Source organism: Haliaeetus leucocephalus, unplaced genomic scaffold (genome assembly GCF_000737465.1).
Source record: "Haliaeetus leucocephalus isolate CR32 unplaced genomic scaffold, Haliaeetus_leucocephalus-4.0 Scaffold339, whole genome shotgun sequence".
In the NCBI taxonomy this organism is placed as follows: Eukaryota; Metazoa; Chordata; class Aves; order Accipitriformes; family Accipitridae; genus Haliaeetus; species Haliaeetus leucocephalus.
This window is the reverse complement of record NW_010972775.1, coordinates 19,865,826-19,878,582: the sequence shown is the minus strand read 5'-3', so window position 1 is coordinate 19,878,582 and position 12,757 is coordinate 19,865,826. Positions and strand designations below refer to the sequence as shown.

The 12,757-nt window shown below is 36.2% G+C and overlaps 1 protein-coding gene across 3 annotated transcripts in view; it reads right to left on the bottom strand.

The window, feature by feature from the left end:
- Positions 1-12,757, bottom strand: part of MEF2A (myocyte enhancer factor 2A) — a 93,509-nt gene that overhangs the window by 14,444 nt on the left and 66,308 nt on the right. For all 3 annotated transcript variants that reach the window (XM_010572035.1, XM_010572034.1, XM_010572033.1), the window contains 3 exons: positions 12,009-12,228; positions 11,718-11,777; positions 1,276-1,466 (listed from right to left, as the gene is read on the bottom strand). In XM_010572035.1, the coding sequence (XP_010570337.1) occupies positions 1,276-1,466; positions 11,718-11,777; positions 12,009-12,228 (471 nt within the window). The remainder of the gene's footprint in view (positions 1-1,275; positions 1,467-11,717; positions 11,778-12,008; positions 12,229-12,757) is intronic.

Here is a 12,757-nt window from a genome sequence, read left to right as displayed (position 1 = left end):
TGAAATCTCTTTCCAATTGCCTCAAAAAGACAGACAAAACCTATATTGAATATTATATTGTTCTTAACAATAGTAAATAGGTACTCTACACTAACATTAGAACAACAGCATTAACAAGATCCTCCTCTTGTATCTATTTCTAATTAATTCAAAAGTGTAATTTTCACTTTAATAATCAGCCAGCCTATTTCCTATGTCTTCTACACTTCAGTATTCCTAGAAAAAACTAAAACTTCAAGAATCATTACTCTGAGAATAATTACAGTTTTTGTTACTTGGATTAATTTTGTATTATTCATCATGAATACCAGTAACAAATGTAAGCACTTGTGGTATTTTAAAAACAAGTAAGAACTATACAGAGTACTTGTATTGTTTATATCCTGCTCCTCTTGGTTATGGTTCATTCTTCCACACACAGAAAACAGAAAACGTACACACAGATATTCAAAATTTCTACATGACAGTGAAAAACTAAGACTAAAGGATCTGACCAACCAAATTAAAGGAAAAATTGAGTAACTCTTCCTGAAAGACCTGTTTTGCTCTCAATGCTGTGGTTGCCTCATGCCTGACATGAAACTCATGCGCTATTCCAAATCTAGGCTGAACAAACATTACTACCAACATGCCAAACTGCACAGTGGTATTGAAAAGTACACAAATAAGGACTGAACCTGATCCTCATTACTCTCTTATGCCTTCGCTGGAGACATGACATCTACCCTAGGACACACAAGGTTGCATTCCAGCACACCACATCAAACAAGCATTTCTCTCAGACCATCATTACCACTGAAGCCACATTTTACATCCCACAACAATTACGACCCAGGAAAAACAGGTACAAAGTGTGCTTTAGGGCATGTTAATAGAGTTCACATCACCAATAACATCAGCCATTCCTCCACAGAATGTTGCATAACCTTTTTTAAAGCCCACATCCTCCAAACCAACAAAGTTCTTTGTACCAAGTCAGTGAGATGTCAACTGAAAACAACAAAATCCCAATCTATGTCTCTAGGATTGCACTCAACCACATTTAGGTCAGACTGCTATTTTACACTTTTAAAAAAAAAAAAAAATCCTTACAAATTTAACTTCTCCCAAGGTATCAACTTATAACTTAGATTTTCATTGGTAAAATTTCAGAATACAAACATCTTTCTATTTCTGTAAGCTACAATAAGCAGATGAGATAGCTTCTCCCTGTCTATGTGGGCAGAACACTTCATTTTTACAAAGCCAGTCACAGAACAAATGTTTTTAACTTACCAGTGGTGGCATCATACCCTTGCTGGAGGGTGGGATGACAACACGGAGGTCGGGTTTGCGATTGTTCATTCCAAGATTACCTCCTCCAGGTGGAGGCGGAGACTTTGTAGGCATGACTTTGCCTAAGCCATTCCCACCACCAGTAGTTCCGAGCAGACTTGGTGAAGCTCGAGAATTCACAAACCCATTTCCTGAAAGAGGAAACACAAATGTACTGTTAAGACTGAAGAGAAGTAGCAATACAAAATCTTGGTGCACATGTACAAATTACAAAATACTGCTTTTGTAAAGCTTCCAACGACAAACTTCTCACAAGAAGCACGGTATTGAATAATCGAACAAACAAAAACCACTTTCACCAGAAGATCAATATGTAAAGGTAGTATCACCTCAAGGGCATGCTGTGGCAGCTTAAACGCTGAGAAGAGCATATTGCCAAAGAACTAGTTCTAATAACAACTGTTGTTTTTTTATTTTGCCCTTTGAAGTTCCTGCAGGCTGAGCTTGCAAAAAAGTGTGTGCTTTTGCACAACCCCGCTTCATCCCCACAGAACATGAACTATACTGGGTTGTTGCCTGTGAGAATAAAAAGATCAGCTCTTAAAGTCTCTTTCTAAAACATATTCTTCAAATATCAAGATCTGCAGGACTCCAGTATCTATTCTCTAATAAAACTAATTTCACTCTCAAAAATACATACTGTCTGATCATTATATTGAGCAACAATGAGGGGAAAAAATCCTTTTCCTGCAAATTCATTCCAAGCTCTGGACACAGATGTACACATCATTTACGCCCATCGATTACACAGGTCTTTCTCTATCTTACTCTTGATACTCATTCTAAATAGAATTAGACAAGCCAAAGCCTACAGGTCCCAGCTTCAGCATGGAAATCGCCAAAAGCTGAATAGGCTCAAGATACAGGCCTTAGCTTACACTCAAAATAGATCAGAAAAAAGTAACAAGACAGTAAAACGGTTAAATGTCTAGTATGCTATTTTCCTGTACTGGCAAAAGCACCAATCATGTTAACCAAAATATATTTCTCAAAAAAAATTTAAAGCCACATTCCAATGATTTTATCATATTTATAGCAATGATTCCCAAAACACACACACACCCCTTATTCAGCTGCAAATGAACAAAAAAATTAAGCAAGGGGAACTTCACAACAGAGAACCCTATACTCACACTACAGAACTTGTGTATGTGTGTGTATAAATAAATACAATTCACGGTAAGATTATGTTTATACTAACATTGCAGTACTGAAAGCAGCCTTTATAGTCACAATTCAGGGAAAAGTCTATTACACAAAGTTCACTGTGTGGGAAATTCTCTTCTAATAGCCTGTAGAGCCACACTGGCATAAATTTTGTATTATTATTCTAATTTGAAGAGGCCCCTATGCCCAATCCAATTTTATTAGATTAAATACATATTAATCTAAAAGCAATTAAAATAAGAAAGTTGTCAGTGTCACATTCTACCTTCTTTAGCAAAATTTTTAATGCTTTTAAAAGCTTAGCAGGAATGAGGAACAATAACATATATCAATAACAGCACAACACTTCATGAAGGTGACTGGTATGGCTAAGATGCTTATCTAGTGTATGTTGAGAACCTAGGTGTGAATTCACCAGGATGCTAATGAAGGAGCCTCCTCCATTACTACTGATCCTTGTTACATGGTGGGGGAACTGCCAAATGCAATCCTCACCTTTTCCCTGTCCACCATAAATGGAACGCTACATATTGTTTTATCAATTTAGAAATGGAAAAAGCAAAGATTAATGCAAGAATTACAACAAAGCTCTTGCGCTGATCTGAAGATGTTTTACAAAGGTCTTTTGGAAATAAAGTTCTTGCTAAATATTTTTAAAGAAAAAAATTTTAACTAGGTAGAACTTAGTGGAATTTGCAACCACAGTATTCTTGTTCACATATTGATGAGCAGTAAATTCACAACTTTAAAGCCAGGATTTCAAATTCTGGATTTACTTTCTTTGTGGATTTCCTACTGTGCCAAAAGCCTGACCATACGTGGATGATCGGATATGTCCCTTGAGTTTTTCAAGGTTAGCAGAGCAAGGAGGAGTTATTCTAATTTAGTACTTTCCTGAAGCAGTTGTATGGGAGATATGGGAATATGTTTTCTGAGGATCTACCGTTTAACTCGGAAGTTACAGGGGAAAGAAGGAACACAGCAGAAAGAAGAAAAAGCTTTTTATGTCAGCCTTCTTCCTTCTGTATTAAAAACCACAGCAAATACTCATTTCATGATTAAAGTATCTACATTCCTCGGCTGAAAACAGCAGAATTTATTGGGATTCTTCTAGGTTAGTGATAAAATTTAGTTACAGAGGCAGAAAAGTTGGGCTGGAGCTAAGAATACCTACCAGAGCTAAATATACTATTGACTGGTAGGAGAAAACTAGCCACAGCTAGGTCACACAGAAAAACGAACCAGCCAAAAAAGAGAAATTAAGTTCTGTGTTACCCCTAAGGTTCCTGAAACTATGAAACAGTTTTCATAGAATCATGGTTTTGTTAAATACAATTATGCATCAATACCTATCCATTATAAATGAGCGTAAACATTAGACAGCCTACACAGCATCAGATTGCAAGAGAAATCTTGCACAATGGACAGAGTAAAAATGAAGTGGATTTGGAAACAGATGTGAAGGAGGAAAAAAATCATTATAAAATAGCGTAATTTTCATCAAATTGTATCTAAAAAATGGTTACAGTTTCTTCCATTTTCAGCAAAAAATGCCAGAACATTTAAAGAACTTATTGTTATAAAAAAGTAAGTCTGTGCTTTAATCTAATAATACATAGCATTTTACTACTCACTAGGCTGTCAGTGTTACCTTTTATCTGCCAAAGCTGTGGTGTTCTGAGTTGAATTTAAACTTCAGAACAATAACACTTTGTATAAACAATGGAGTTCTGTATAGCATTTTAGTCTATCCTATGATACCATTTCCTGTCCTCTGTTTTCAAGTATTTCAGTAGCTCGTGTGTTAAATCTGGACAGTGTCTTTCTTCCACACCCAATATAGTCACTTCCTGTAGCCCTTATTAGAAGGCTCTGCCAATCCTTCAGAAACATTTCATGCTTTTAGTGGTGTTGTCAAAAACAAAATCCTTGCCATTGCCTTCTCTGCACAGTATCATTCAGCAGCAGGACAGAGTCAAAGCATTTGTTCTGACAAAAGGCTGAGTATTTCTTAAAATGAGTGTTTAGAAAAAATATATTAAGAACAGGAGAAACAAAAAATGTCATTAAGTGTGCAGTACTATGGGTATTAATCCAATAGCAGCCCTTTGTTATAAATAGCAAATATTGAACATGTGGCAAACACTGGAGTATCTATATTGATTATCTGAAGAATCGTATGCTGGGGCTGCAATAAGACTGTAGAGTATTTGTTTTTAATATGAAACTTAAAGCCTTTTTTCCTGTTAATAATCTAGTAAGAAAATCAAATTATAAGTTAAGAGTGAAAGGGTAACTAAAAGCATGGTATTTCTTAGGGTAAGGTCAGGAGCCAGAAAAAGATAATGATTACAGGATGATGCAACTATACGGCAGTTTGCCAAACTGAGGCTTTAAGAATCCCATAAATTCTACTTACTATTTTGTATAATACAGAAATCGTATCTACCCTTCCCACTATAGATCTTCTCCGAAGACAATTACTTTATGTTTAAAAACACTATCAAACTGGAAAATGGAAACAGAATATGAAATCCTATGTAAGCGTAAAATAAGACTACTGTTTTTACTTCCATCGGAAGAGTTTTATTTAACTCTAATTCTTTAAAACAGACTATGAAAGCATGTTCAAAACACTTATGTGGAAAACATACACCAATGCAAAGATGATAAGCTCTCAGTTACATGAATCTTAATTTAATTAGATTTTATGATAACAAACATTGCCAATGTACATTAGCCTACCTCTTGTTCAGTCAGAAAATGTTTACTTTTGAAGTAACTTCTTTTCTGAAGCTAAATGTTAAAACTCAGCCATTTTAACAACTGTGTATTCTGCCTTCAGAAACGTATTACAGCTTAATCTCATTTATCGTCCTGCAGCCCAAGACATAGCATTCAATTACATGAGCCAGACTCATATTTCACTATATAAATCACATCAGCTGAAACAATGAACACACGTGGCTGGAAAGTACTCCATGTACTTATTACTACTCAAGGAATAAATTATAGTCATTGGTGCCATTAATCTTTTCTTGTGGTTCACCTTTGGAGAAATTCAACAGTTATACGGAGTTTTGGAAAATAATTGTGGGCAAGCAGCTAAGCAATATAAGACGAAGCAAAAATAAGAATGGTAGTGAATAAATATTTATGCCTCAAATGACATCATACAACCAACAAATGTCACATAATTAGAAGTAAACTGAAAACTGTGCTTGCAACAAGCCATCAATTCACTCTGCATCTAGAAGACCAGATAAAAATCTGTTGAAGAAAAACATTTACATGTAGGGCAGGGTGGGGTATAGGGGGAGAAACGTATTGCAAGTAAATACAACAATAGCATTTCTATGTGCATTACTTGCTCAGTTTATTTACTTTTTTTTGGTAATATGATAGCTTTAAGTGGAAATGAAAAACAAACAAACAAACACACCCCCCCCAAAAAAAACCCCAGCATATGCTGTTCATACCATTTTCAGCTTTGCACAGAAATCACTGCTGATTCTAGCATCATTTCAAAAAGCTTAAGTTCTCTGACAGCTTTGGAAAGAATTTACTATAACGTCTCAAGGAAGCTGAAATGTATTTCCACTGATCTTGACAAATCAATACTTCAGATAATACTATAATTAGAATTAAAATATACCTTTGACAGTAATATAAGATTTTGAAACATGTCTAACATAAGATTTATACTTCTCAGGCAGTACTTTAGATACTGAAATGCAGCAAAAAGAAATACACATGGCAGTGTCAAGGGAATGCTTACTCATGTTACAAAACTAAAAAACCCCATCATTTCCCAGGTTGCTGGAGAATTTTTTTACCTAAAGCTACATACAAGGAGAGACAATTTTCAAGGATATTTAGAACTTAAATGGGCCTTCTTCAAGACCAGGGTTATTATTCAGAATGCAGCAGCAAACCTAAAAGAAAGGCATACTGCTTCTGTATCTAAATGTTATTCAACTTTGTGTGAAACACTAGCAGTGGCAATTGGACCCCTCTTAGGTCTTTTGTGAACTACATGGTTTACAGGTAATGAAACCAGAGTTCTACTTTCTCAACTTGTTGGTGTCTATGTATCTATACAAAGCCAACGTAAAGAATGGATGACAGAAGTGATATGTTTAGAACATCTGAGTATGTGTGGTGGTGTATCCTGGGCAAGGTGACATTATATAAAAGTTGAGACTTCACACAAACAGGTATGCTGCAATACTTCAATCCAGATAGGAGATTAATAATTTGTTATACATGTGGCAAATTCTAACCGAAATTATCTTGTACCTCTTAGTTAATCAGAAATTACAGTAAGATAATGAACTCAAAACAATATATGAAATTTCAACTGAATTCTAAGGGTAGTTCAGGGGTTGAACTGACCACATGTGGATGGATGGTTTCCAAGGAGAGACTGCTACAATTAAAAAACAACAACAACAACAACAAACCCCACCCCAAATGCTTTCTTCTACCAGCATGTTTTTCATGCTGGTTTCAGCCAGTCATTTCTTGTGAGCTGATGTAATCAGAGGAGGATGGATGGATCAAGCTTTGTTACATGCTGACATCTAGCAAAAGAAAAGGGGTCAGCTTGCACCCTGTGAAACAGCCGGTCTGCGGTCCACTTTCAGTACTCCTTTTCCTTGAGGACAGCTTGGAAGCTGTAAGAGTAAATAGGCTGCTCTCAGTGTTCTTCAGGGATCCTTCAGCTTCTTCCTTGGAGAAGGATGAAACACTAACTGTTGTATTTACCTGCATCATCTTAAAAATCAGAGTGAGGTAAAACATTATGCCAACGCTACTGACATTACAGAGCAAGAACCTTTGTCCACTGCATTTAGCATCACTTGAACACACCTTCTTAAGTCAAAGCCCTTTCAATACAAGCTAGGAAGTGAGAAGCTCTGTCTAGTGAAAGACTATCAACGACAGATACTACCTGTCTCACTAAAGAGCAAGTATAGCAGATTAGAAATACCACCAGTAACGCATAACCTTAAGTAGGAATATGCTCAAGGTTTACAGCTGCTTGCCTAAGGTGGTCATCTACAACAACAGTGCCAATCTTTTTAGCTGATTCAGACGATACAGGCTGGTGAGTTTGAGAGTGGGGGTGGAGGGAGAAGAAAGTCTGTTTTCTTAAGGAAGAAGCTGATAGCATCAATCCAGCTTCAAGCAAAATTCCTGCAAGAGGTATGTTTTTCCAGAGTTAGCTGGATACTTCTCATTTAATAAAACAACATGAATAGAAAGGTATGCACAGAAAGCTGTTTTTTTATTGAAGCCTTCTGGTGTACTCTTAAGAATTCCAGCATATTAGTCACTTGACTCAGACTTGTGAAAGACCAAGCCGAAAGATTCTTTTATCCTCAGACATGCAGAAAAAGCTCTCCCAATCAGGCAAGCCCTTAGGATGACAGGAAGCATTTACAGGTGTGGCCTTTCACAGTTCTCTGTCTTGATCCCTTTCTAGCAATATACAAGCAGTTTGCAGGTGCATGCAAGCTGACAGCTCCACTTCTGCATAATCCTTCCTGAGGCCAGGATAAAAGACCACACATGATCTAGATTGGCTCTTAATAGAGATCCAATAGCTCACAAGGCAACAGTTTTTCAAGCAGGTATATCCTTCAGCTCTATTCCAAAGAAATTCAATATTCCTCAAGTTACTTCACATTCTCAGAATCTGAAGATTAGTGAGGACTTTAGAGAAAATACAGCTCTGGAACAAAAAGGAGAAATTCAGTATTTAAAAAGACTAGATCTTTCTCATCCGTTCTCCTGATGATAAAATTGTGAAGAGGAAAGATAACTTCCCAGGAGATTAAGTGGGTCCATAATCTGCATCTGACCAGAAGGGCTACTTCACTGACGAAGAAACGTATAGACAGATAATACTGTGTCCTTGCAAGATCAGAAAAAGCATCCACCTCCAACAACTTCAAAATCACCTAAGACTGGGGAGAACTTAGGGAACTCATCTTAGTCCAAGGTCGCAGCATTTATGGTTTTCATGCAGTCTTGGCAATGAAAACCAGCTCAGGTCCTCTGCATGGTTCTAGCTCAATGCCATATGTGAAAGGTATGGAAGAAAAAGTAGAGATTGGGTAACAGTGGTACTTCTTTTGAGCCTTTCTGATTCTCAGGAGTCCTCAAGAATGGGACAACTTCACTGGAAGTGCACTTCACTAGCAACCTCTGGATGATTCGAGGTATAATACCGAATCTACTGGAACACACTGAAGCAGACCTCCTTATGACAAATTTGAAGGTGATCCACCCATCAAGTCCTTTCAGTTCAAAGTAAAGGAAACTCTCCCCGGTATTTGGGTACTCGGAGCAAGTAAGGCTACACTTTGCCTAATTAGAATCCATAGCCTTTTGAAAGGAGTAATACAGACATGCAGCACGTGTTCAAGCCATGATGATGTTGACAACGAATAGCAAGTTGTACACATCCTGGTGACATGAGATTCTTGAAGTGTGTTAAATGCCCATCACAAACTGAACAGGGTTTAACACTGACCAGGGGCAACGGTATCATGAAAATTCTAGCTCCAAAACATTTGATCTAATTAATAGAAAAAATAAATTAGCTCAAAAGCAAACACTGTTACAATGCCAGACATTTTCCTCCTCTCAAAACTGATATACTTGCCAAGTAAAAATTTTCAGCAAATGTTTTTTATGTGGTGGGTAAAATTTTAAAAATATTACAAAATAAAAATGCTTTTTCAAGAGTTATGACAGCTGCATGTGAAGCAAGCTCTCAGTATTATAAAATGATCACAAAATTTTCTGTTCTAGACATAAAAAACCACCTACCAATCTTTGCTACAACGCACAGATATTTTTACTCAACGTTATTTTCCACAGAAAAACTGTTAGGTTGGCAGATTGACTACTAAAGCAAATCATATCTATTCCAATCAAGTTACACAGGACTTGAGAAAGACTCATGTGAACTCAATATGAGCCATTTTATGCAACACCTTTCTTTGAACTGAGTCTCAACTCTGCAAGATAACCTTTACTTGCTTTTTACTCAGAGATAATGGCGTATAAGTATCTTTCAAAGAAATGAGAACAAGATCTCAAATGCTCAAAACTTCATAATGTTGAGTAAGACTTGGGTTTTTCCTTTGTCTATAAGGAAACACTTGGGAATATGGGTATGCCAGTACTCCATCTTTATCTTTGACATCTCTCCTACAAATTGTGAGCTGCAAACTTGACACATGAACTTTCACAACTATATCCATAGGAAAATTCTCCATTCCTGAGAAGTTTAAAAGAAAAGATTGAAAGCTAAAAGAAGAAAATATATATTTAAAAGCAAATTCTACAATAAATGTAGCAAGAAACTAAAACCATTGTTGTCTGCAGACATAATTAACTTGATATACACACTTTAACGGCAGCTGTCAAGCTCAAATCGACAAATTAGCAGATTTACTCAATCTGGTTATATATGGTTTCTCAATTTTCAATTGAGAAGGTTACTGTGCACCTGACAGTATTTAAAAGAAGCCTTGCCATGTCCTAGTAGAAAGTAGAGCTCTGACAACTCAGGGTACTCTGTGGCTTAATATCCTGGTGTTAACTAGGTATTTGAATTTCACTAGAGGTGCTTCTTATAGACCTTCCACTGTTCTTGTATAGCCACAACACACACTTGTATGAAAAATCTTTCTAGAAATGAGTGGGTATATGTATAACATTTTGGGTGCGATGTTCTGGAAAATAAGAGATAAGTGGTACATTTTGACTTTTCACATAAACTATTAATAAGTGCAACAAGGAAAACATTTTACTGCATTAAATATGTTCACCAAGCTGCTGTAACTGGGTATTTCTACAGTTTAATATTCTATAGCAAGTGCTGTAAACAACTGTTTTATTTGCTTATTGAAAGAAGGAGTCTTAAATCTGAGGCTGCTGTTACTGAAGCTTGATTTTGGAAGAGAGGCCTGAAACGGCCTGATAATAAACTTATTTAGTCTGACTTGAGAAATACTTTGGAAATCAACAGCTGACCTCCACACTTTCTAAAAATAGTCATCTCTCTTTCAACTGAGGAACTTTCCTCTATTTAAAATCTTGCTTACCTGATGGAAACCACACTTTAATATTTCATATCTTTACTGCACATATCCAAAGAAGAGTGGAAAGTCAATCCTGTGCTTTCTGCCTTGTAGTTGCAGCATTTTTTATTCATAAATTCAATTGCCTGACTTTATCTTCAGAGAACTTTTTCCCAGTTGCCACACTAAGTAGCCAGTGGGCAAATACTGAAAGGTCAACAGTTGCTTCTCTAATACCTTGCTATGAACACATACTGAGGAGAGTTATGTGTATTTGCAAAATTGACCTTCAGTCACCAAGACATCTGAAGGAATGGAAGGAACATGAAGGAAGTGGGTGAACTGTCATTTATTTTGTCTTTCTGTGGCCTGATAAATTTCAGTGGCTGCCTGCCCTCTATCAGAGTACTAAATTTTAGTTAGGGGAGACAAAATATTATTTAAATGAAAAAGTGCCATCATATCTTTTTACTGAAGACCAAAAAATACTGTGAATTTGATTTTTGGCAAGATCTCTCATTTGTTTTTGAAAGAAATTCTGATCATCTTCCAAAATTAAGAGAGAATCTAGCTATCAGCTTCCAAGATTTATTGCTTTCTTCGTATAACTGCTAGAAAATGATTAGCAAGATACACATGGCAATACAAACAATACAGTCTGTATTTTCTCCATTTTGATTGGCACCACAACCAGTATGAAACATCCAGGTCTTGTGAATACTAAAGTTGAGAACACAGCTGAGTTATCTTTAGTGTAATAGTTTAGTAAGCACAGTCAATTTCATACAAAGTAAGAAATATGGCAAACATAAGATCTCTTTAGAGTGCTGAAATTACACCTGTAAAGAAACACAAAAGCAAGAGCAGCATGCTACTACTGAAAGCCACTAAAATAAAAAATGCAAATATTACTGAATTGGAAAGGGCATGGTAGTCAAAAGTTAAATGCCTGATAAGAATTTATGAGACTTGACAATTACAAGGCAATTAAGAAAATTACAACCTTTGTTTTTCCAAAACCACTTCAAAACAGTCAAAATAAAAAATTGCTTTTGAGTAACTGTGAAACTAAAACCACAATACTATTTTTCAACAAAGACATAATACTGCACTTACCAACTGGACTGGTACCAGCTCCATTTGGCACTGTGAGGTCAGTTGTGCCCAGCATTCCACCTAAAAAAATAAGCCAGAGCATTAAACTAACTTGCTTTCATTACAGTATCATATAATTTTGTACTTCAAAACTTAAGCTGTTACAAAAAAGAAAAAGCACCGATACCATTAAGAACCTGTTACTTGGGGGGGGGGGGGAGGGTGAGGGGGGTGTTTGTGGGTTTTTTTAATTTAATAAAAAAAAAAAAAAAGAGAATATAAAAGGAAAGCACAACAGTACTGAAATCTTACCTGCATTGCCAGTACTCGGTGGTCTCTGAGGGGCCCCAGGTGATACGTTCCGATGCAGGGTGGTCTGAGGTGGGGAGAGCATGGTTGTGTCTGTTAACGATGAACTGGCTGCCAGTGATGGGGATACGAGGGAACTCCCTGGGTTACTGTAGGTTAAAGTGTTGGGATTGGACACTGGAACTGTAACTGACATCGAGAAGTTCTGAGCAGGCAAGCCGGGCTGGAGGAAAGAAGACGAGGAACACACACAAGACAACAACATTAGCATTAACTATGTTTGCAGAAATAGCATGTTATAAAAATACACATTAAAGATTGCCAAGAATTACTCAGGTTTTTAAGGAAAAAAAAAAAAAAGAAGAGTTAATTATGTTAGTTTTTAAACTCTATTAAGCATACAATTTTAAAACAACCATTTGTTGTAGAGTATGGTGTTAAACTCTTATACATCATATAAATGCAGTTCCAAAAGAATTACTCAAACTTCTAAAATATGAAAGTTCAAACACAAAAAATTGAAGATATTCACATGAATTCACAAGCTCAGAAATACAGATTTACCAGTTAATTTGGATTATTACAAAGCAATGACAAGGTAAACATGTCTACAAATCAATGAACTGTTGCATCTTCAAAACGTAAGCATAAACATGCACATTATAAAATAAATAGTTATTACACAAAAAAGAAAAAGTTAGTAATAACATTTTCTATTAATAACCTTGCCAAAATACTGCTACTAATCTCTA